General features: G+C 35.2%; 1 protein-coding gene across 20 annotated transcripts in view; it reads left to right on the top strand.

The window, feature by feature from the left end:
* The window catches only part of FUBP1 (far upstream element binding protein 1), a 36,378-nt gene that overhangs the window by 3,420 nt on the left and 10,598 nt on the right, over positions 1-22,360 (top strand). For 2 of the 20 annotated variants that reach the window (XR_009966687.1, XR_009966683.1), the window contains 19 exons: positions 42-80; positions 445-484; positions 1,377-1,426; positions 1,517-1,588; positions 1,863-1,920; positions 3,425-3,587; positions 3,683-3,781; positions 3,873-3,974; positions 4,641-4,743; positions 4,828-4,928; positions 5,438-5,579; positions 6,786-6,946; positions 7,724-7,878; positions 7,966-8,045; positions 10,787-10,915; positions 11,506-11,580; positions 16,638-16,783; positions 18,375-19,388; positions 20,317-21,952. Coding sequence is in view for 10 of the 20 variants with exons in the window: in XM_062628932.1 (XP_062484916.1) it covers positions 42-80; positions 445-484; positions 1,377-1,426; positions 1,517-1,588; positions 1,863-1,920; positions 3,425-3,587; positions 3,683-3,781; positions 3,873-3,974; positions 4,641-4,743; positions 4,828-4,928; positions 5,438-5,579; positions 6,786-6,946; positions 7,724-7,878; positions 7,966-8,045; positions 10,787-10,915; positions 11,506-11,580; positions 16,638-16,783; positions 19,341-19,388; positions 20,317-20,322 (1,769 nt within the window). In the remaining 10 variants the exon portion in view is untranslated. Of the gene's footprint in view, positions 1-41; positions 81-444; positions 485-1,376; positions 1,427-1,516; positions 1,589-1,862; positions 1,921-3,424; positions 3,588-3,682; positions 3,782-3,872; positions 3,975-4,640; positions 4,744-4,827; positions 4,929-5,437; positions 5,580-6,785; positions 6,947-7,723; positions 7,879-7,965; positions 8,046-10,378; positions 10,441-10,786; positions 10,916-11,505; positions 11,581-12,297; positions 12,728-16,637; positions 16,784-17,206; positions 17,561-18,374; positions 19,389-20,316; positions 21,953-22,360 lie in introns of those variants that run through there. The other 18 variants (XM_062628934.1, XM_062628941.1, XM_062628936.1 and 15 more) reach the window with 16 other exon arrangements.

Below are 22,360 nucleotides of genomic sequence, written 5' to 3'. Positions count from 1 at the left end.
TTTTTAGGAAAAAAAAATTCAAAAACATCTTAATTTTTCAGATCAACCAGATGCTAAGAAAGTTGCTCCTCAGAATGACTGTAAGTAATTTTTATTTGGGGGGGGGGGACGGGGGGACGGGGTAAGGAAAAATAAGCAATTGTGACATTGTCAAGAATCTGAAATGGTGTTCTGGTAGGTGATGCTTGAATTAATAGTACCAAATGTATGGCTGGGGGTTTATGTCTTGTTTTCTTGAAGCAATGCGAGTCTGCTTTATAAAATTGACAGTGTAGTTAGCAACAGTTGAGAATGGTTTTAGCCGTTTTTTAAAACTCTTGATAACACTTCTTAAAAGTCAAGTCGGACAAAAGTTGATCCAGCTAATTTTTATTATCAAAGGGGAAGCTTAGTTCTAAATTTTATCACTAGTTTGAATTTAATTTTAATGATATTTGTTTATAGCTTTTGGAAATCAGCTACCACCAATGCATCAACAGCAAAGGTAAGAGTTTGCATTACGCATTATGTAGAGTTTTCCTCTTTACTGAAAGAAAGTAGTTGCAGAATTTTTTTTCATTTTTTTTTTTCCCGTTAATTTTCAGGTGGTATCAGTGAGAGCTTACCTGAAAAGTAGCGTAATTGCATAAAGAATTACTTTCTAGTTGTGTGATTTGTTGAAATCTAGTTTCGCAAGTCCCAAGCCGAACACTTAAAACGCATCTATATTGTTATCTCTTTCTCTCTGCAGCCTTGGCTATACATCAAGTTTAGTAAAAGGAAAATGCCTTGCTGGTTTTTACTACTTGAGCATAGGTAGCATAACCTGAAGTTAGAAGCAGATCTGAAGGGGAAAGGGGTTGATACTATCCCTTAAACAAAAAGAAAAGCAATGGAATTCAACAAAAAGGAAAAAAAAAAGAGGGGGGTTCAGACTTGACACAGCATATTTCTCATATTTGCTACAGCATAGTAGTTTTCTTGAGTTATTTCTTCCCTAAACAACCATATCCAGCTATTACTATCGTGCTTGGCTTTTGGTTTTGATATGCAAGATGCTGGGATTGTGTATTTTCAGCATACTTAGATGAATATACAGATGAAACTTAAAATGCTACATTACCTTTTTGTACCTCACATCTTTTAATAGTGAAGAGGATGAAGGAAAACTCAGATTGATTCATATTATACTTGAACTGTTCATGATCACTTTTGTTTATTATCACTTTACTTGGTACTGTGCTTGCATAACAACTTTCAGAGTTGATGTGAGACATGAAAGCCAGGATGATAATGGGGGCAGTAGGTTTCATTAGTTTAATGGGAGGATATATATAGATTTAATGCCAGTTTGGTCTCTGAACGGTCTTTTTTTTTTGATGTAACGTTATCTGTAGGTCTGTGATGACAGAAGAGTACAAAGTTCCAGATGGCATGGTTGGATTCAGTAAGTAGTATGGATGTGGTGGTGTATAATGAGGAATGTTAGCAGATGCTGTTAATACAAATAATCTTTTGGTGTTTTCTTTCTCTTAAGTAATTGGCAGAGGTGGAGAGCAGATCTCACGCATACAGCAAGAGTCGGGCTGTAAAATACAGATTGCACCTGGTAACTATTTGTGGTTTTATTCTTTATTTTGGTGGGGTTTTTTTGGTAGAAAGTTCAGAAAGCTGGTCATTGCTTCTGGTTGCCTGAACCTTCATTAAAGGTGTATTTTAATTTTTTTGTGCTAATGGTAGTTGTCATGGTTTAAAGAAATGCAAAATTATTGTGATACATTAATTATTCTGTGAAATTCCAGTAGTTCATATATTATGTTTGATCACATAACCTCTTTCTGACTTTACACTACTAACAAATTTGTTTTATTTTATGACTGTAGATAGTGGAGGCCTGCCTGAAAGATCGTGTATGCTAACTGGAACACCAGAGTCTGTTCAGTAAGTAAAATAAATTTGGTGTGTTCATATTTAACTGTACAATACACTTAAATTTATTTTTTTATGATCAAAATGTTGTATCTAGATAGTATGTTCATAACACAGTATTTTTTCTTTTTTTCTATTGAAGAGGCAGTCTGGGGACAATTAAATATATACATAAGAAAAAAGGCCCTCAGCATCCTTGGAATTTTAAGACAAATACATGAAACCTCCAACTTTTCCCAGTCCAAACCTTGTAGATAATACATGGGGAAAATGTGGAAAAACAAGTAATGCATCAGAGTAGGAGTTACTCAGAGCCCAGCCCATCAGAGTTCCTAAATGGCTTTTGTGTAAATTAATGTATATCAAAAATTATTGTAAGCGGTGTCTCTAATACCTATCAGCAAAGTTAACTTTTGCCTTCCTGTGTTCAGGGAAGAGGATTGTAACAAAGTGTTCTGTTTGATTTGCTTTCTTTACTGGCACAGAAGTCATATAGTCACTTAAAGACCACCTTATCCTGGATATGCTAAGAAAGTTCTTAAGTGTAGTAGTGTATTTGGTACTACTTCATTTATGTTAGCTGCTTCCAGTTCAGGTTTGCAGGTAGAGGTCTGCAGCTGTGTGTTTTCCCTTGGGAAAGTAGCATGGTATTGTCATCTTATGTTGCAGCCAAGGATTCATGAAGTCATTCTTTACAGGAGGTTTTTCTTTCTAATTACAGTTTATTCCACTCACATATTATAGGAAAGGATTTTTAACTGATGTTAATACTGTAATCCCAGTTTTACTCTGATAGCAACTCCCATGTGGTGAATATATACTTACTTTTGTTCAATATTCTGGTAATGGCTACAAGTACATATGTGCTTGCTTTGCATGCTGATTGAAGCAGTAGCTATTGCAGTACTTGATGTTAAACCTAGGTTTAAACAGTGTCAGGGTTTTTTTTCCTTTTTATAGAACTTAACATAGACTAGATCTGCCTTAAGAATGGTTGATGGTACATTAAAGAAAAATTGCTGTCAAATTAGAGGTTACTCAAATTAATACTGAAATTAAGCAAAGTTAGAAAACGTTTTCTCTGATTTTTTTTTTTCTTCTTTTTAAAAAATGCACTAAAAAGGTAAACTGTAACAATGATTAATCATCTAATTAAGACTTTAAAAATATTTTAAAGGACAACATTTCCATCTTCTGAATTAAGGTTTGATCGGTGTGACTGTATTCAGGGATGATGGTGTGTTTGGTAAAGAAACACATTTTGTATTCTGACACTGGGCTGGTTTTAGATCTACCACATTAATCTGGCAGTTAATTTCTTAAATTATTCTTACAGATTTTCTGAGTTTGCCTCATATTAGTGATAGTGATTATATTTCTTCAGAAACTTTGCAGATTAAGAAAATAAAAATTTACAAGCAGAATGGGTGTGAGCAAGTGGCACTTGTTGGAGTATATATTTATAATACATATTGTATTATAATACATATTTATAAATGTATATATGCCTTCACAGATCAGCAAAAAGATTACTTGATCAGATAGTTGAAAAGGGAAGACCTGCACCTGGCTTTCACCATAGTGATGGACCTGGAAATGCAGTCCAAGAAATCATGATTCCAGCAAGTAAAGCAGGATTAGTTATTGGAAAAGGTGGAGAGACGATTAAACAGTTGCAGGTATGTATGTGTGTGTGTATGTATCATCTTGTAAAAATGTGAGATAGTCTCTAATCTGGATTTGAGTGGATATTGACCTCCCTTTTGTGAAATAGGAGCGGGCAGGCGTCAAAATGGTCATGATTCAAGATGGTCCACAGAACACTGGTGCAGACAAGCCCCTTAGGATAACTGGAGACCCTTATAAAGTTCAGGTAAGGAGTCCTTCAGAATTCAGAGCATTTTTAAATCCATTCTGATGTTGCCTGAATGATGTACCTAAACAAACTTTCATTCTTCTTTTAGCAAGCCAAGGAAATGGTGCTGGAGTTAATTCGTGATCAAGGTGGCTTTAGAGAGGTGCGCAACGAATATGGGTCAAGAATAGGAGGAAATGAAGGGATAGACGTAAGCATGGTTGAAAAACTTGTTCACTGTATTTTGAGATGTTAACATTAAAATGTAAAGCTGGGTAATACCACTGAAAGCTTTTAACCAGATTCCAAAAGTGGTTGTGGCATGTAAGTATTACTTGTTCATTGCTGAAATTGCAACTTCAGATGCCGTGCAGCATTCACTTTACATTACCAGCAGTTCTGAACAATTCCAACTAGCTGGATTTTTTCATCAAATAAGAGATAAGTTTTATAGCCAAATATACAATGTTACAGAAATTGGAGTTTGGCCTTTAAAAAAGGGTATTTAAGTCCACTTATTATGACAGTCATAAGCATGTAACTGTTGATCAGAAGTGACGCTGAAAGCTTCATCTGCTATAATGTGCATTTTAAGCGTGTTAGAACTTTTGTTCTTTGATTGTGGGAAGCATAATACCCACCATCAAAGGAATTGCTGCCACTATAAGAGCTTGTGCATAGGCTCTCTGATACTTTCATCCAGTTTTTGCTAGGCTTGTGACTGGATACTAAAAAAAAAAATTAAAAACTCACACTTTAAAAAGTAGCATAGAACCGGCCCTAGTTTACCAACCTAATATGTGACCCTTTAATTTTGTTAATTTGGCAGGAATATTTGCATCATTGATAGCTTGAATTTATTTTTTTTCTCTTTAAGGTTCCAATACCGCGGTTTGCTGTAGGTATTGTAATTGGAAGAAATGGAGAGATGATAAAAAAGATACAAAATGATGCTGGTGTTAGGATCCAGTTCAAGCCAGGTTCGTATTAAGTCCTTAAGTTTCTGTGAATTGAGTGTAAATTTACTGGATTACATATATTGGAATAGTTCATTTTTATTCCAGATGACGGAACAACTCCAGATAGGATAGCCCAAATCACAGGGCCTCCTGACAGATGTCAGCATGCTGCAGAAATTATTACAGATCTCCTTCGAAGTGTTCAGGTTGAGTAATACATTGTTTACTGTTTAAAGTCTCCTGCCTGACTTCTTGAAAGACATAAACATTTTAAAAATGAGTGTATAACTAAAGAAGATAATTTAATGGTGTCATTTGAATCTGCTTCAAAGTTGAGTCTGGAATGTGAATGTTTGCCTTTATAGTTACAGTTCTGCAAGTATCAGGATGACAATACTGATTCAGACTCATGGCAGCTCTTGATTTGACTGTTTCTAGTGCTGCTGCTTCTGTTACCTTGTATTAATAGCCTATATACTGTTAACCTTTGGTTGTGATCAGTGTTTTTAAATGCTTATTGTGAGATGGGCCTCACTGCTGCATTTACTGAAGGCAGAAATTATGTCTTTGTACCCGTGAAACTTCCTACTTGCTTCTATGTCCTTTCCTTCGTCATCTTTCATTCAAATCTATGAGTAGTGAATATTTTTTTTCTTAACAATTTGTTTGCAGTACTTTTTATAGAACATGCTAATTTGTTGCTTTTTCTTTCCAGGCCGGTAACCCTGGTGGCCCAGGACCTGGTGGTCGAGGAAGGGGTAGAGGCCAAGGCAACTGGAACATGGGCCCTCCTGGTGGATTACAGGAATTCAATTTTATTGTTCCCACTGGCAAAACTGGATTAATCATTGGCAAAGGCAATATATCTTACGCATATCTATGTGTATTTAAAACAACTCTCAGCTTTTCTATTTGTACAGGTAGTGGTACTAGAGAAAGGTTTCAAAAGAAGCCTTGGGAAATAGTTTCATATATAGTGGAGCAACACAATACTGCTAAATCACAACACTCATAATACCCTTTTCACATTTTCCTCACCAAGACCCATACCTCAGTACTTAAAAATCAAGACCCAGTAAATTTATGTAACTTTTTAAAGTAGTAAGTACTGAGTTGCATTGGTAGCGTTTGATAGATTCTTAGATGATCTAATTAACTTGCATTTGGTACTGTTTGATTAGCTTAGTGTTACTGTATTTCACTCTAAAACTACTTATCTTACTCATCTGTATCTCACTCTTAAAACTACTTTTCTCATATTCTAGTGAAGATCTTTTACTATGGGATCCTAGAACAATTTCTTAGTTGTGTGTTTATTAAAGCAGTTACTTCTCAAAGAATTTTATTTTATAAACAATTTACTGCATGCTTCCAAATGGAACACGTGAGTTATCTTAGTCTTCAGTTTGTAATGTCTTTTCCAGACACAGTACATAGGCTGACATAGTTCAGTTACTGACTTGGAAGGTTGACTGATCTTCTTGTTGTTGGGGTATTTTTGTTTTAAATGCAAAATGATCCTTGTTTTGGGAACTTTGTGCCTATTAATGATAGAAGTAACTTCTCAGGATCCTGTAAGAGGAGGAACTAGTTTAGGGAATTTAACTTTCCGGGTAAAATGTACCGCAGAATAGTTGTACTTTACCATCTGGTCAGTTTCTAGGTGTTTTTTGTCATCTGTGCTTGCTTACTGCTTTATAGGGAGGATGAGATTTAAGGTTGTATTTTCTGATAATTGTTGGGTATTGATTGATACTCATGTCTAATCTTCCATCTTCACATGAATGAAAAAGACATATTGTAGGGGTTCTTCGCTGTTCTTTCTCAGGAACAATAGCTTGATCTTTAAAAAATAGTTTCTTTTTACTAGTTTATTACAATGAAAGTTCTATACTAGACTGAAAAGGCACTTTTTAAAATTGTTTGGATGTTCTTGCACGGCTCGTAAGAAAGGTGCCTTTTCGTTTCTTTATCTTCAGTTTCCATGCATGTGACTTTTTCTGACTTGAATCTTAGTATTTTTGCTTCAATGCGTGTCATAAAAGCTGTATGTTGCATTGTAGGTGGTGAAACTATTAAAAGTATAAGCCAGCAGTCTGGTGCTAGAATAGAACTTCAAAGAAATCCTCCACCTAATGCGGATCCCAACATGAAGATGTTTACTATCCGTGGAACACCACAGCAAATAGATTATGCACGACAACTCATAGAAGAAAAGATTGGAGTGAGTATTTAACTATATTTTGGTTTACTGTCATAACTAAACAGAATAGGAGGCAAGTCTCCTTTGTGGAGATGTTTTTTCCATTTCACTTCCAAATTATTTAATCAAATAATAAGCTGATGATAGTAATAATGGTTATCTGGGTTTGAAGTAATGTAAACATAACTTGATGTACCAAAGGAAGCAATAACTTGATACAGAAGTAACAGTGGTTTTCTTCAGTGTAATACAGCATGGGTTTTAATGATGTGTTCTTGAAGATACCCACTTGGTGTGTAATGAAAAATTTGGTGACTTGAAAGATACATTTGATACTCTTAAAGCTACTAAGCTGTGTGTTTTTAGTTTTTCAGTCTCACGATGTTGAGATGGAGTTTTAATCTAAGTTTACAAACTTCAATTTAACTACAGTTTTGTGTATGTATGTAACCATATTTACTGCCTATTTTTTGTACCTGATCTTACAAACAGATTTAATTAGCAAGATTAATCAGATTTAGATGTATCAGTTTATTTAAAAACCCTGGTAGTTTTGTTTAGGTTTGTGGAAGAATCTATGTTGATTTGTAAACTCTTGGATTCCTCAAGAAGGAATTGAAACAAATGCACCTTTTTAGTTGCTGTTACTGCCATGGCTGGTTTTAACTCTTTAACTAGCCATAAGCCTTCAGGAAGACGGATTTCCCCAGGGAAATGGTTTTATTTAAAAACCATCAAACCTCTTAAATTACACTCTTAAAATGTTCAAGTTTCATCTGTGTGCTACTCTTGTTACAGGGTCCAGTAAATCCATTGGGTCCACCTGTTCCACATGGACCCCATGGTGTTGTTCCTGGCCCACATGGACCTCCTGGGCCACCAGGTCCTGGTGCTCCCATGGGACCATATAACCCAGCTCCTTATAATCCAGGGCCTCCAGGTCCTGCACCTCAGTAAGTACTGCTTCAGCTAGCTTCCTTTTTTATAGGGTGACCCTGGAACTGGCTTTCAGTGTATATGTGTGACTTGATCTTTTATAGTGGTCCTCCTGCTCCATATGCTCCACAAGGATGGGGAAATGCTTACCCACACTGGCAGCCACCAAACCCACCAGATCCAGGTAAGAAATGTCATAGTTACGCTGTAGCGTGGATATACTAAGGTATATACGTTTTGTCCTTACATGTATGTACATTTCACAATTCATTTGTGTTAACACTGGTAAATCTGAAAAAGCTCCTATTCTTCAGGCTTTTTTTTTCTGATTGTTAGTTTATGTATGTTTTACACTCCACATGTTTCTTGTGAGACATTGACATTCAGTTGTTAAAGTTGGAACGTGCTTCTTCACTAAACATGAAGTTCTTTAAGGAGGATGTTTTCTTTAATGGTCAATTACTTCATATTTTATTTTAAGCAGCGCCCATTACAATCTCACTGATCCTGACTTTGCACAATTTATGCTATATTATATATTTCTAGTTTTTGTTGACCTATATGAGATTTGCTTCTTAGAGTCTGATACGGATTTCTTCTGTTCAGTCCTTTATGAGGGATAAAATTTATGTTAATACAGTAATACTAGTTAGAATTGTGTATTTTAAGCTTTTGCTTGTAATAGTTTTGTATTTTCTTCTGAAACCCGTCTTTGTAGAATCTGTTTCTTCTATTTCTGTTTATCTTTGTCAAGACTAGGAGTTTTTATTTAATTACAACTTCTCGAAGTTGTAGTATCCTGCTTTTCTTTAAGTTACATCCTTTGGTTGGACTAGAGCATATGGGGAAACGGAACTGCAGTCAAGGAAGTCATGGTAAGGCTAGATGCGTGAGTCACTTGTACCTCATTTGTTTGAGGTAGACCTTGGTCGTCTTCACTTCAGCCAGAAGATGTCAATTTTATTTTTGCTATAAATGGAGTAAATATTTCTGATAGCTGTTGATAATGACACAAGTTCCATAGGTAAGAAAGGGAGGGCTCTGGGGGATGTTACAATCTATAGAGAGTTCTGTTCCTATCCAAGTCTTTTATATATCATTTCTAAGCAAAGAGCAATCTCTGGTTTCAGTTCACAGACTTTTATAAAAGGTTGATCTGCATGCATTCAGTTTAGAATTTGAAAATGTCTGTTGTATTACTTAAAAGTGGAATGATTCAAAGTGACTTGACTTTAAGTCTTAGCATATCAAAAGTGTCATTAAATCCAAAACCATTCCCAAAGCATTACAGCCTTTTTCATACTGTTGTTTTTTGTTTGGGTTTTTGTTTTGCCTTTTTTTTTTTTTTAAATTTACCTATGTAAAAAACTGTAAAAATGGCAAATAACCCTGGTGTCATCTTAATGCTGATAAGAGGTTTTTGTATAAATACTCCTGCTAAAATCTATTGACATTTTCTTCTGTGCTTTTCAAGTTGTTTCTTTCAACTAGCATTTCTTTGGATGAGCTTTATACAGTTTTCCACTTAGTTGTTCATTTCAGTGTAACAAATGGGTTATTTTAGTATTTTTTTCAGAGGTGCTTTTTCCAGAACCATGCTTGCTTCTTGTCACATGAAAGTGGAGCTAGTTACTACAGTCATATTTCTTTGGATATTTAATGAATCCAGCTCTGTGTTCTTCTACTCTAGAGGAGTAGCTACTAAGGGGAATGAGGGGGGGAAACGGAGCAATGGCTTATTTGATATTTGCAGGTAACCGTAGAACATAGTTTAAATGCATTATTGTTGATGGAAGCAGTGCAATTTAAAAAGGAAGCAGTGTGTTAACATTGTTTTCTGTATGCTGGGACTAATGTGTGCTTTTTAAGTGGTTATATCTGGCTTTAATGCTAAATGAAATGCTACAAGAAATGTGTTGGGGATTTCTTCTCCCTGATGCCCTTTTTATGGGGAGTTCTTTATCTTCTGTTAGTCACTGTCTTAACCTATTTTGTGTTTGGAGTGAATACACTTCTATTCCCATTTTAGAGAGTCAGTTATGTCTCTGTCCTTAAGTGAAGTTCTTTCCTCAGTTGGCTGCATTTATTTGCAGATATTTTTATCCTTTTAAGGATATAAATAATGTTAAAGGATGTTGTTTGCATTACAAAACATACATTCTCCAATAGTAGACTTTCAGTTTTTGTGGATTGCCAGTCTGGTAATGTAATCAATCTTTGTGATTGAACAAGAATAAGCCATTCCTAAAGGCTGTATGTGAAAAACAAAAACAAGGCTTTAGGAAACAGCATCATTGGCCTACCTAGATATAGTTAAAAGTAAGGGAAGCATGGAGATAGCAGCAGCAGATGTTGTACTATTTGTTACACTAAAAAGCTGTAAGCAAACAGTGATGCTTTATATCCGTGTATGGGGATTCAGGTTCTTAAAATACTATGTGTTTCTGTATTTTATTGTTACCTTAAAACTGACATGCATTGCAAATACCTAGTAAGATTTGTATTCTTCTGTTTCAGAAACATGCATTTGGCATCCCTCCTCCACCTGTGCCAGTGGTCATTAGTGTGATGTTATGACGAAAGTAAAATCACTGAGATTGGTGCTAGGATGATTCATTGTTGATAACATTTAGTACCTTGACTAAGAGTATGAACTTGAAAGTCTGATGCAGTTTGTCATGCTAAAAAATTAATAAATGGCATTGTAGTAGTTTTGAAACAATTTTCTTATCAGTCCTATGACAGTACACTGTGTACAGTACACTTGTCTGAAACATGGAAGTTTTTACTAGACTGAAGAGATAGTCACAGGATGTACGTGGTTATTTGGTTTAGATGGATTTTTCCTTGTAGGGAAATAGGAGCTGTGATGGTCGCATTCCATTCATACTACTTTTTATAAATGCTTACGTTATGTTTTCATAGGTAAACCAGGAACAGATCCCAATTCAGCAGCGTGGGCAGCTTATTATGCTCACTACTATCAGCAGCAAGCACAGCCACCACCTGCAGCCCCTCCTGGTGGACCAGCTACAACCCAAACTAATGGACAAGGTAGCTTTTAGTAAAATGGATATGTTTCTCATTTGTGGGGGCGTAGACGCCCTATTATTTTTTGTTGTTGTCTTCATATATAGGGTAAATTCATTGCAAAGGAGTCTGTTTTCTTGTGTTTGTCTTGTGAATTCCAGAGAGAATTTTGTTGCTACTTGGGCTAACTTAAAGTCTATGTAGTGCAGTCGTAAGTAAAAATGAAATGAGCCAAACTGTTGTCATATCCTTAAACAGTTGCACCACATGAGTGGTTTTAGGACAATTACAATTGTGGTATAAGTTGTATTAGTATAATTGTTACACCTGGATAAGGCTTACCACTTACATTTTAGGTAGTGCTTTGTACTGTGAGTGATATGCATTTCCTGAATTTTGAAAACATGCTAAATGTTTCAAACATTTCTTTGTTCCTTTGGTGTCTTTTACAAATAGTTCATATTTATAATAGTTTGTACCACATAGGCTTACAGTGTCAGGTTTGGGCTATGTTATTTGGGATTGTTACTTAAAATTTCATTTCATGATTTGTAAAATGTTCTACACATGAAACCAAACCTAGTTTTATTTTGACTATTTTTAATGTAATTCAGGAGATCAGCCAAATCCAGCACCAGCAGGGCAGGTTGACTATACCAAGGCCTGGGAGGAGTACTACAAAAAGATGGGTATGTGTGCAGGTGTTTTCTGTTGTCTCATGGTAGAATGTTTTAGAAGACTTGTGTATTGTGTTTGATAAGAAAGGTTGTTGTTTGGTTTGTTTGGGTTTTTTTTTAAACAAAATAAAAATGCACAATCCACATATATTGCTAAAGGCCCTGAAACCTGCAGTAAAACAGACTTAAAATTTTGTATTGTGCTTAAGGCATTTACTTGTATTCATGCTAGTTATCAACTTGCAAAAAATAGTTCATACCTAGTGAGATGTCTATATTTGATCATTTGGGAAACAAAATCTTTTAAATACTTCAATCTGAGTATTTTTAAGTATATATTTAAAGTATATTTTGTAAGTTCTGGAGTTCAACTTTGATATACATCATGAAGCTGTCTGATAGTTGTTTCCTAATGCTGATAACGTAAATAAATTTTTTTTTTTCTTGTAACTTGTTTTCTGTGTTCTAGGTAATGAAAGCATCATAACTAGCTTTCATTTACATCATGCCCTTTTTTTAAATAGTATTTTGTAGTACTTAAAATCTGTGTTTAAACTGCAGGTTATATGTTGTTGCTAGCTTTTTCAAAATACTTTGCTTGACCTGGCTTATGAAACTGAAATGTATTTGCTTGTTAAGTTGCATTTGTCAGAATAAGGAAAAATTAAATGGACATGATGCATTGGCAGAAGGTTCTATTATCTTACAAATCATGGTAATGTCTTCCAGGTCAGTGTTTTGTCCACAGTGTTCTCCCATGGGTGTTGTCATTGATGCAGATTTGTATACTGAGAACTAGTGGGCTTGCACATGCCAGTGCTTTCTCTGGTATCTCTCTTTGACCAGACATGTAGCAGCATCTGGTTTGGATTTTTGTTTCCTTGTTTGCATGGGAGGTTTAGCAAGTTGTCCTCTTCCAGCTGCACGCTATTTTCTCATGGGATATTAAGCATTTGGAGCTAAGATTAATAGCACATTTAATTGCTCTTGCCAGCCTTCTACCAGGTTGATATCAAATTATTTGTGAAGACATAACTACCTCTATTCTTATTTTGGCATAGCAAAAGTGGTGGAATGAAACATAAAATATGTAATGATGGTATACTTGGAGAATCGTGTATTGGACTAAGAAAACTGCAGTAGAACTCCCAGACACATGATTTTTTAAGATGTGATAGGCCTTTTCCTTCCCCCCCCCCCCCCCTTTTAGTGTTAGTTCATCTCACATTTTTTAATGGAAAGTTGTGTGGGGTTTTTTTCTGCTTATTTAAGAATGGTGTAATTTGTTGGCAGGGGCTCTGCCATCTTTGTAATTTGCTGTCTCTGGAAACCAAAGTGAGTGGCACTAGTCTTGCATTTGCTTGAACTAGCTAGTGATAAGGTGTTGGGATTGAGTTTTCTGGGAGGAAGTCCAAAGAGGAGTATGAACCCAAAAAAGACATTGGGCGATGTAAATAAAAGCTCTTCAAATGCAAAATTATAAAAAAAACTAAGTCAGCAATCAAATAAGAGGAAAAACAGAAATGCAGTTTTGATTGACTTTTTCCCTTTCTATTTCAGATTGAGTTCTTTCCTGAAGGAGAGCTCTTGATGTCTAGACCTGTATAACTTGACTCTTTAAATCATGAGCTCGAGTGTGTAAATCATGACATAATGGTGGTGAGGCACTGCAATGAGTTGTCCGGAAAAGCTGTGGATGCCCCATCCCTGGCAGTGTTCAAGGCCAGGTTGAATGGGGTTTTGAGCAGCCTGGTCCAGTGGAAGGTGTCCCTGCCCATGGCAGGGAGTTTGATCTTTAAGGTCCTTTCTATTCTGAAAGTTTTACGAGAACTTTTTGATTCATCAGCATGTTGAAAATCTTAATATGGAAGATAACATTTCTCTTAAGATCCACTTCGAACTGACTAAGTGGGGTTGAAGGGCAGAGAATTCACCTAGAACTGAGTTAGTGCTAAGTGGTGTTTTTCCCCACCTCCTTAATAGCATTAAGTAGTACAAAATCTGATGGAACAGGAAGGCTGACTGTCAGCGAGTTCATGTGGTCTGCAGGCTTTGAGATGCAGTCTCTACTGTTTGTGCTTCCTCCTGTACTTACTGTAATGCTTCTGTCCCCATTAACTTATGTCCCTATTAATATAAAAAAAGGGAAGGTAAGAATTACAAGTTACTCACTGACTTTTCTTTCAGATTTTTCACAGCACAGATAATTACACAAGCAGCTGTTACGGGGAACTGAACTAAAGCTTGGAAAGTGCTGCACCCAAGCAGTTTTAGTTTTGCTGCTGAAGAAAACTCTTTCCATAGTGCATGGGGCAAACTTATGAGGGTGGCAGTACTGAGATGGATCTGATACTGCAGTTGGTGATCAGGATTTTCTCATGGTTTTTTAAGTATTGAGTGAGTTGTAAACTAAAGCACCTCTGAATACTACCATTAAAACCATAATACTGGTTCCAGAATGGCTTCCTACTGGTACAGTATGACTTGGCTATTGATAAAAACCACTTTCCATGTTTTTACAGTATACAAAACAGTGACTAGAAAATAACCTGTTTCCCAACTCAAAAATACAGTGGTAAGATCCATCTCCTTTTTCAGACTGATATTTTGGTCCTAGACTTGCTGAGTAGCAAATACAATTAAAAATAAAAATGAAAGCTAGTAAACATATTCATATACACTGATAGGTTGCTGTACATGGATCTTGTAGGTGATCCAGACTATCTAATTGCTTGGTACCCTACTTGATAAATTCAGAAAATTTTGTTTGTAATTTCCCTTGAGTATTACCAGGTAACAGAATAGTTTGGCTTTTGAAGACATAATAGATGCTGTTATCTTGAGTTGGAGACATAGTGTTTTTAGTTTTCCTTGAGAGCTGAAACAGATTTGCGTAACTGGGCCCTAAAAATCTTGCAAGGGTAACAGCTCCCTTGAAACATGAAGTTCTATTTTAGTAAATGATCGATATGTCACTATAGCAGTTGTTATCTTTTAAAGCCATTCTTGTGGGCTTGATTTATAATGGAGGAATTCCATAATAAGACAGTGGAACTGTTCTTTAATGATTCCTCACCACTGTAGCAGGAAAAAGAACAAAGAAAAGTTTTCTCTTACTGAAATCACCCTTTATGATTTGAGTAGTGGAAACCATGTAGAAACATCAGTTTTTTCTTTCTTAGCCTTCTTGATGGGGATGTACTCTCTCTTGTGTTTCTTTCGTGTGTAGTACATCAGTCTTGTTCATTGGTATTCCAGTTGTATCTGGATATTAATGAACATTTACTGTTTCAGTGTAATTCTGTACACTGAAAGGAAGTTCTGACTAAACTGCTGAACTCCGTGAGTAATTTCAGAATTACTTGCAGTACTTAGTACAGGAATGATGCAGCTAAAATATTTTGAATCCTTATTAACCTGTTTCAGAAGAGAAGTCCAGTTTGACATTTTTGAGTAGATCAAACTTCATATATTTGGTTTGTTACTCGAATTTCAGTACTGCCTTCTTGAATGTCAGAAGATTCTTTGGTCATAATACACAAAAAAATGCCTTAGCACATTCAGCTGTGCTGACAGTTATGACATAGCTAAATAATTTATAAATAGAATTATTACCTCAAATGAGTAGTGTGTCCTGGGATAATTTGTAACCATATTAAAATCATTCTGGTTAAAATAATTGTTCAAAAGTATAAATTATAAGTGTGACAAATTGTAAAATGTTATTTCAGCTCTTAAAATTTAAAGAAGCTAATTGCTTTACTGTATAACCTCAGAAGTGATGGAGAGGGTTTTTTAATACATCTACAGTGTAAGTGGGAAAACTCTTAAGTTGTATAGACAGTTGGAAAATGGAAGAGTTGCCAACTGTTTCCATTCTCTGGTCGCAATGTTTTTGAGAGGATTGAAAGAAAACACGTGTATGTAAGAGCATGCAGATATCTAGTATTCATGTGAATTTTCTGTGTAAAAATATTTTATAAAAAACAAAATCAACTTCTATCTGATACCCTAGAAAACAGTTCATTGAAACCTTTGATACATGTTCCCCAGCATTAATGGTCTTCTGTGCAAATAAAAGGTGAGTTGGGTTCAGGTAGGATTGAAAACTTTCAGCCATCATTGTGTGGAACCTTTTTCATGGTAGCAGGATAAAAGATGAGAGGCACATGGAACTGTACAGGGTGCAGGCTTGCATTTTTTCTTGATGGTTATTGGATGCTGTGGTTGGTTTTGTAGTGTTTTTTTTTTTAGTTTTTATAAATTTTTTAGTATCCTAGAAGTAACTTGTGGAGAAGGTGGGGTTTCTGACTGTAAAACTTTGATTTGACAGATACCTTTTAAGAATGTAAATACAAAAATGTCATATCACAGTAGTAATAGTTATTTTTAAAGTTTTAAAGCTGCAAGTTGTATTTGTTGGAGGGACTGGTAGTTCTCAGCTGTAAGTCTGGGAAAGTGACTTTATGTGTACATGCTATTTCCAGAGAATTGGAACTTGAATGAAGGTTGGAAGGAGAAGTTTCAGGACTGTATTTGTTGGTGGAGTAAATGTTTACAAAAACAAATGCTCTCTTTGAAAAATGTTATCTGCAGTAACCTAGCAGTTGCATTAAGGAGACCACAATTGGGGTAATGAATTGGGGTAATGGCATCTGGTGAATTTAATAATACATTCTGTACAATAAGATAAAGTCAGTCTAGATGGATTACAGAAAGTAATCTTGCCTGTTGATCTGTATTTTAGTTTAATTGATCTGTATTTTAATTTAATTGCTGCTGTTTGTTCAGGTCAGTTTAAGTCAGCAAAGACTTCTGCTTTGGAACACCAGTCGAGGTGGAAAAAAATTGTCCTCACAGTTACTTAATTTTGCTTTACATGGGAATCTTTGCATTAAAATAATAGGATGAGTGGTTAGGTGAAGGAAAAAAAAAAGCAGCCACAAGATTATTCTGAAGCTGAGGAGGAATATTGCAAGACTCTAGGTGATGTTTGCTGGGCAATGAGACGTCAACATTTTCTCATTTCTGTTGCAACAACCAAGCTGTATCATTTTAATTACTTGTAGGTCAAGCAGTTCCTGCCCCTGCAGGCGCTCCGCCAGGTGGTCAGCCGGATTACAGTGCAGCATGGGCTGAGTACTACAGGCAACAGGCAGCATATTACGCCCAGACAAGTCCACAGGGAATGCCACAACATCCTCCAGCACCACAGGTATAAAGTTGAAGTTTTTTTTTTCGGCTGGCTTCTGTTTCAGTGGTTATATATTTTTGCATGTCTCCTGCTTTGTTACCTTTGGAGTATGCATCTTTTTTTTCTAGCGAAATAACTATCAGAATAATTAATAGATTACTTTGTTTACCTGATTACTCAAATTCTGTATCTATCCATGTGTTTGGTGATTATGTTTTGGGGTTTGTTTTTTTGGTTGTGTTTTGGTTTTTGTTGTGTTTTTTTTTTGTTGTGGATTTTTTTAAGAAAAACTTTTTCCTCCCAGGGTTTTGAAAACCATGCAAGAAGCCACCACCATTTACATTAACCAGTTTTTCTTTCTTAAAGGCTTCACTCCTGAGTTAGCTCGATTTAAAGGATTTTCTTTAACTTTTTGTGTATCTCTTATGTATCTCTTCTGCACAGGGCCAATAATAAGAAGTGGACAATACAGTATTTGCTTCATTGTGTGGGGGAAAAAACCTTTGTTAAATGTATGGATGCAGACGCCTTGATGAAGATCTTAATTTTGTTTGGTCAAAAAAAAAATAGTGTTTTTGAAAATGTACAAAATATCTATCACTACTGATAGGAGGTAATATTTCTGTGTAGAAATGAAAAATGGTTTGTTTTTAGTATTAGTGTAGATGTACACATTCCAGCAAATGTATTTGCAATTATGTGGTCAATGCTTTGTGATATAAATGTACTTTTTCAATGTATACTTTATCACTTTTAAAATGCCTGTTTTGTGCTTTACAATAAATAATATGAAACCTCCTGTGTCGGTAAGTTGGATATGTGGGTATATAAAGAATTATAGGATTGTTTTGCAACGCTGAATCAAGGTACCTGTACACAAATGAGCTTATTTTTCCCCCAACCCATGAAACCTTGTTGAGTTTAAAAACTTGTCATTGACATGTTTTTCCCGTCTTGCAGAATAGTTGTAGGTGGAGGATCTCTTTCATTCATTGTATTTGCTGCCTAGCACCAGTAATCTTGATACCTTAATTTTCTTTCCATTTGAGTAAAACTGCATGTGTTTAAGACAGTGATTTTTTTTTTGGCATACTTCCATTGCATTAACAGTGAAATTTCCTTTTATACATGACCACTGTTTCAGACCTGTGCAGCTGCTATAACGTAATTTTTGTTCTTGATGGAATACTTCAAAACTGTTCCTGCATAACTATTTTATGGATTTTTTCAGACTAGTTATGAAAGTTATTTTAAGTATAATGTGCTTAAGCCTTCAGTTTAAAGTAGTCCACTTCAAAATTCAGTGTAGAAAAGTCAATGTGGTATGCGTAGTAGTTACAGGAATTGCATCTGTCCTTAAAACACTGTTTTGTTTGAGTTATGGGGAGTGTTTGAGAACTTCCTGCAGAGCAAAGAACTTGGTTTTGTAAATACTCAAGCATTTGAATCAACTGAATATTTTTATATATACTTGAAACTTCTTACTGCTCTAATGCTCATACTAAAAATCTGATTCTCTTAAAATCTTATGTTTGCTCTTTGCATATTTATTGGCTCTTTGCATATATTAGACTACATGCAATACAGTCTGTCTTGCCATTGTCTGTTGAAGTGCAGGTTTGATCCAGCCAGTATAGAACTAGCTCTATAGGGGTGAGAAGGACTGTGCTGTGTATCATCCTTGATTGTTCCTTCAAGGAGCATTGCACTGTAAGTACATCAGAATGACAAATTGATGAACTGCAACAGTATCTTTTTGTCAATGTTCCACATAATGAAAATGCCATACTTGTGTAACTATTATGTTGGAATACAGTGCTAATACCTTAGGAAACCGTAATTACTTCTTAATTCAGAAACATAGGTTTGCGTATATATATGCACATACACATAATATGAGCTTTTGGGTAAGTATTTGTGAACCGTTCAGCAATAGCTAAAAAAAAATTGTGTTTCTTTGTATCTGAGTAATAGTGTTTTTTTTTATTAGTACTCCTGAGACAGGTGTATTGTTCAGTGTTTTAAAGTATGCGTATCGTAACACTCAAGTCTTTGGAACAAGTTGTTAGACAGAAGTTGTCTTTGCCTTCAGCTAGTTGGCAGATACATAGTGATGTAGGTATGTTTTAAATCTATAACTGTTAAATTGCTTTATCTTTTGGAACACCATATTGTTGCTTTGAGAATAAGTTTTTTTTTTTAGGGTGGCTGCACAGAAGTTAAGGCTTGAAAACTGAAGTAGTTATTCAAGTAATTAGCAATGTATATATTGTGCTGTAGAAATAGAAGGAATTCTTTTTATCCATTTTAAAATTAGGAATTATTCTGGTAGCTTAAAAAAGGCTAGGACAGCATTTGCTATCTTTAGGGTAGGTTATGAAGTTTAATAGTTCAGATATTTTGCATGGTATTTTGTAGATAACCTTATAGATTGGTGCATTTATTATGTACTAAACTGAGCAGAATTAAATTCAGTGGATTCTTTTATCATTCACAAAATGGAGGCTGTTGATTTTGATTCATTTAAGGTATAAAATCTTTATTAATTGCAAACAGTGCAATTATTTATACTTCACAGTGCCTTCCCAGACCTTCCACCTTAGGTTCTGCTGCAAAAAAGCAACAGGTAAGCACAACCTAAGGAAGTATATAAATTAATATATTTCAGTACATTAATGTTGTCCCTGTGAGATCTTTGTGGTTGTGTATTGAAAAGCAATCTGCTTCCCCAGATGCATTGTTACTCACGGTTCCATTTCAGTGGAAAGTCTTTTTTAAACAACTGTTTATATTTCTAGGTAAATATGTAATTTTTTCTTTTTTTTTAGACGAGATTAGTAGATTGCATTAAACTTGGTCAGAATAAGTAATTTTTGTTATTTTTCCTCAAATAGGTAATTGTTGCAATTAAAGACTCAAACATTTAAAATATGCAGGAATTGTTTTGGTTAGAAACGTCAACAGCCTTCACGAATGTTTTTTTATAATAGGGCACTATTACCACTTGAATTTGTGAGACCTAAATATGAAGAATATTGCATCTTGTTGTTATCACTGAACTTGATAACTTGTCTTAACAGTTATAGTGTGTTAGTGGAATTTTTAGATAACTTAGTTTGCTTATTCATGCTTGACATGGTAGGAAAACAAATTCTGGAGTTTCAGAGATTAGTATATTTTAAATGAAAAAGCATGTGCACCAATTAAATGTTAACAGCAAATAATATTTTATCTGTATAGCAGCCAGTGTATCCTGTTTCTTGATACTTTAACTGAATTGCTGTATATTTTGATAGTTTAAAATGTTTGTATGTCTTATAGATGGTCTGGTACAGGTTTTTGGTTTGGGTGTTGTTGGGGTTCTTTGGGGTTGTTTTTCTGGGGGTGCTTTTGTGTTGGGTTGTTTTTTTTTTTAGCTTAATGTAAAGCAGCATCTGTTTGGGGTTTTTTTGTTGATTATTCTGTTTCTGAAATGTGCTGCTTTTGCAAAAGTCCTGCTTATCTGTACATCAAAGAAAAATATTCAAAAATACTGCCTTCATTTTCACACACAGTGCTGAAGATGCTGCAAGCACCAAATCATAGCTCATAGAATCAGGTCCTGAGATAGTTACTACCAGTAAAGAGGAATCCTTTGAGTGTATGCCATTGGTGAGCCGATGAGCATGGACCATAGAAGGGCTCCATGTAGAAGGTAAAATTGGCAAAAACATAACAGATTTGAAATGTATCCCATACATAATGGTGTAGGGTATAATTTTTGTTCTGATCACTTTTCATTCTTTAAAGTATTATTGTTTGACCATAAATGTTCCATAATCTGTTAAGTTTTTTAAACTGTGATTTAATAATATAAATCATCTATTTTAATTTATATTCTTCTAAACAGTCAAGCTTAGATATACTGAATTTTTGAACTAAAACCAGTTGTGCTTCAGTTTCTCAAGCCACTTAATATTTCATCTGTAGTTTAATATGTAACTTCATTTTTGGCATGAGAAAAGGTTAGGTGTGTACATTTGGATTTTGATAACTGTGAATTTAGTGTTGGGGCAAGTCACTTATTCACTTCCTTTTACATGATACTTTTTTCTTCAACTGTTGTTCTGAAATATCTTGAACAGTCTTTCAATTTTAGACAGTGGGAGGAGATAAGAAAATGCCAGTTGGATGTTGCTAGTGTGTGGAAAGTGAGATGTTCTTGTGTGTAGCATTTGAGGTGTACTGACTTGCAGCTTTCTCACTGCTGAGCTTACACAGCATGCTGTTCTTGCTAAGCATAGTGTTTACTTTTCAAGTTTGTCTCCAAGCTCATGGTTCTTGGCAGAACAGGAGCAGATTATGGGAGCTATCCTGATCCAAAAACATGACTGGCCTTGCTTAGAAATGTAATTAACTTGTCCAAAAGGTGTCTTTAAATGTTTCCTGCTTTTCCGCCCCGCCCTTTAGAGTCCTGCAGGTTTAGAATGTGAAGAATACAAAAAGTTTAAAAAGGAAAATATAATTTTCAAAGTAGTACAAGTGTTTTCGTATCACTTTCTGTAGCCTGTACTTTAATAGGACATGAAATAAAATGTCAGGTGGATAATCTTCAGTCTAGCTTTATCATAAGTCTTCTAGTTTAAGTTGTCCAGGCAGAGAGGATCATTATTCACTTGCACAACCTCAACCTATCTTCAAGAATTTGTCCTTTTACTAGTGGCATTTTATGGGATGATAGAAATTGTTTCTCCCCTGTTCTCTTCTGAAGTAATGTTTTAAGTTATTCCATTGCATGGTAGAAGCTTTTTATTTTGCTTTTTTTTCTGGAAGAGGGGGGAGGAAAGGGAGGTCTGGGCTTTTCAGAAAGCATACAGTTGGCAGGATTCCCTCTTCCCTCGTAATAGCTTATAAAACTCTTTTATGTATGCACAAATATTTCTCTTGCGTGCATGTGAAATGCCTTTTCGTCCTGAGAAAAGTGTTCTCTGCAGAAACTACCCGTGTGTAAAAAGAAGATTGGCTTTAAAAGGCAACTGTGATGGGAACAGTGTCTTAGGGAGATGCAGCTTGGACTGAGGTAAATTGAATGCTTTACAAAAATGTGGTTTTGAGTTTGCATTGACATTGTATGTAATATGGGTTACACGTTAACTGTATTACGGTTTTTGTATGTTTTTTTCTCAATAAATGTAAACTGATGGATAATAATAGCAATGGTTTTGTCTTTTTTATGCTCCTCTTCCTGCCTTTGTTAGTTTTAGATTACAGTTTCAGAGTAAAGATTTTGGCATTAACTAGTACTTCTGTGAACAACACCCACATGAAATGAAGTAAAATATATTTATATGGCTAGAAGGATAAATATTTATTCAAAACATAATGCAGCTTATTACCCTTTTTTTTTTTTTCAAGACATTTCTGAATTTGTAACTTTTTTTGATGAAAAAGAGGAATTCTCAGTAGGTGACTGTACAAAGAGCAGTCAGCAGATTCAACCACAGGAAAATTTCTTTCTGAAACTGCATGAAGCTAATTTGCTGCAGGTACTGTCTTTCTGTTAAGGCTTATACACATGTTCTTTAATTTAAAATGTGACTATTGTTCATAAAATTACTC

This window comes from Pezoporus occidentalis, unplaced genomic scaffold (assembly GCF_034315485.1).
Source record: "Pezoporus occidentalis ecotype Australia unplaced genomic scaffold, CSIRO_AGI_Poc_V1 ctg325, whole genome shotgun sequence".
Classification (NCBI taxonomy): Eukaryota; Metazoa; Chordata; class Aves; order Psittaciformes; family Psittacidae; genus Pezoporus; species Pezoporus occidentalis.
The sequence above is the reverse complement of the archived record's forward strand: the minus strand, read 5'-3'. Positions and strand labels throughout refer to the sequence as shown.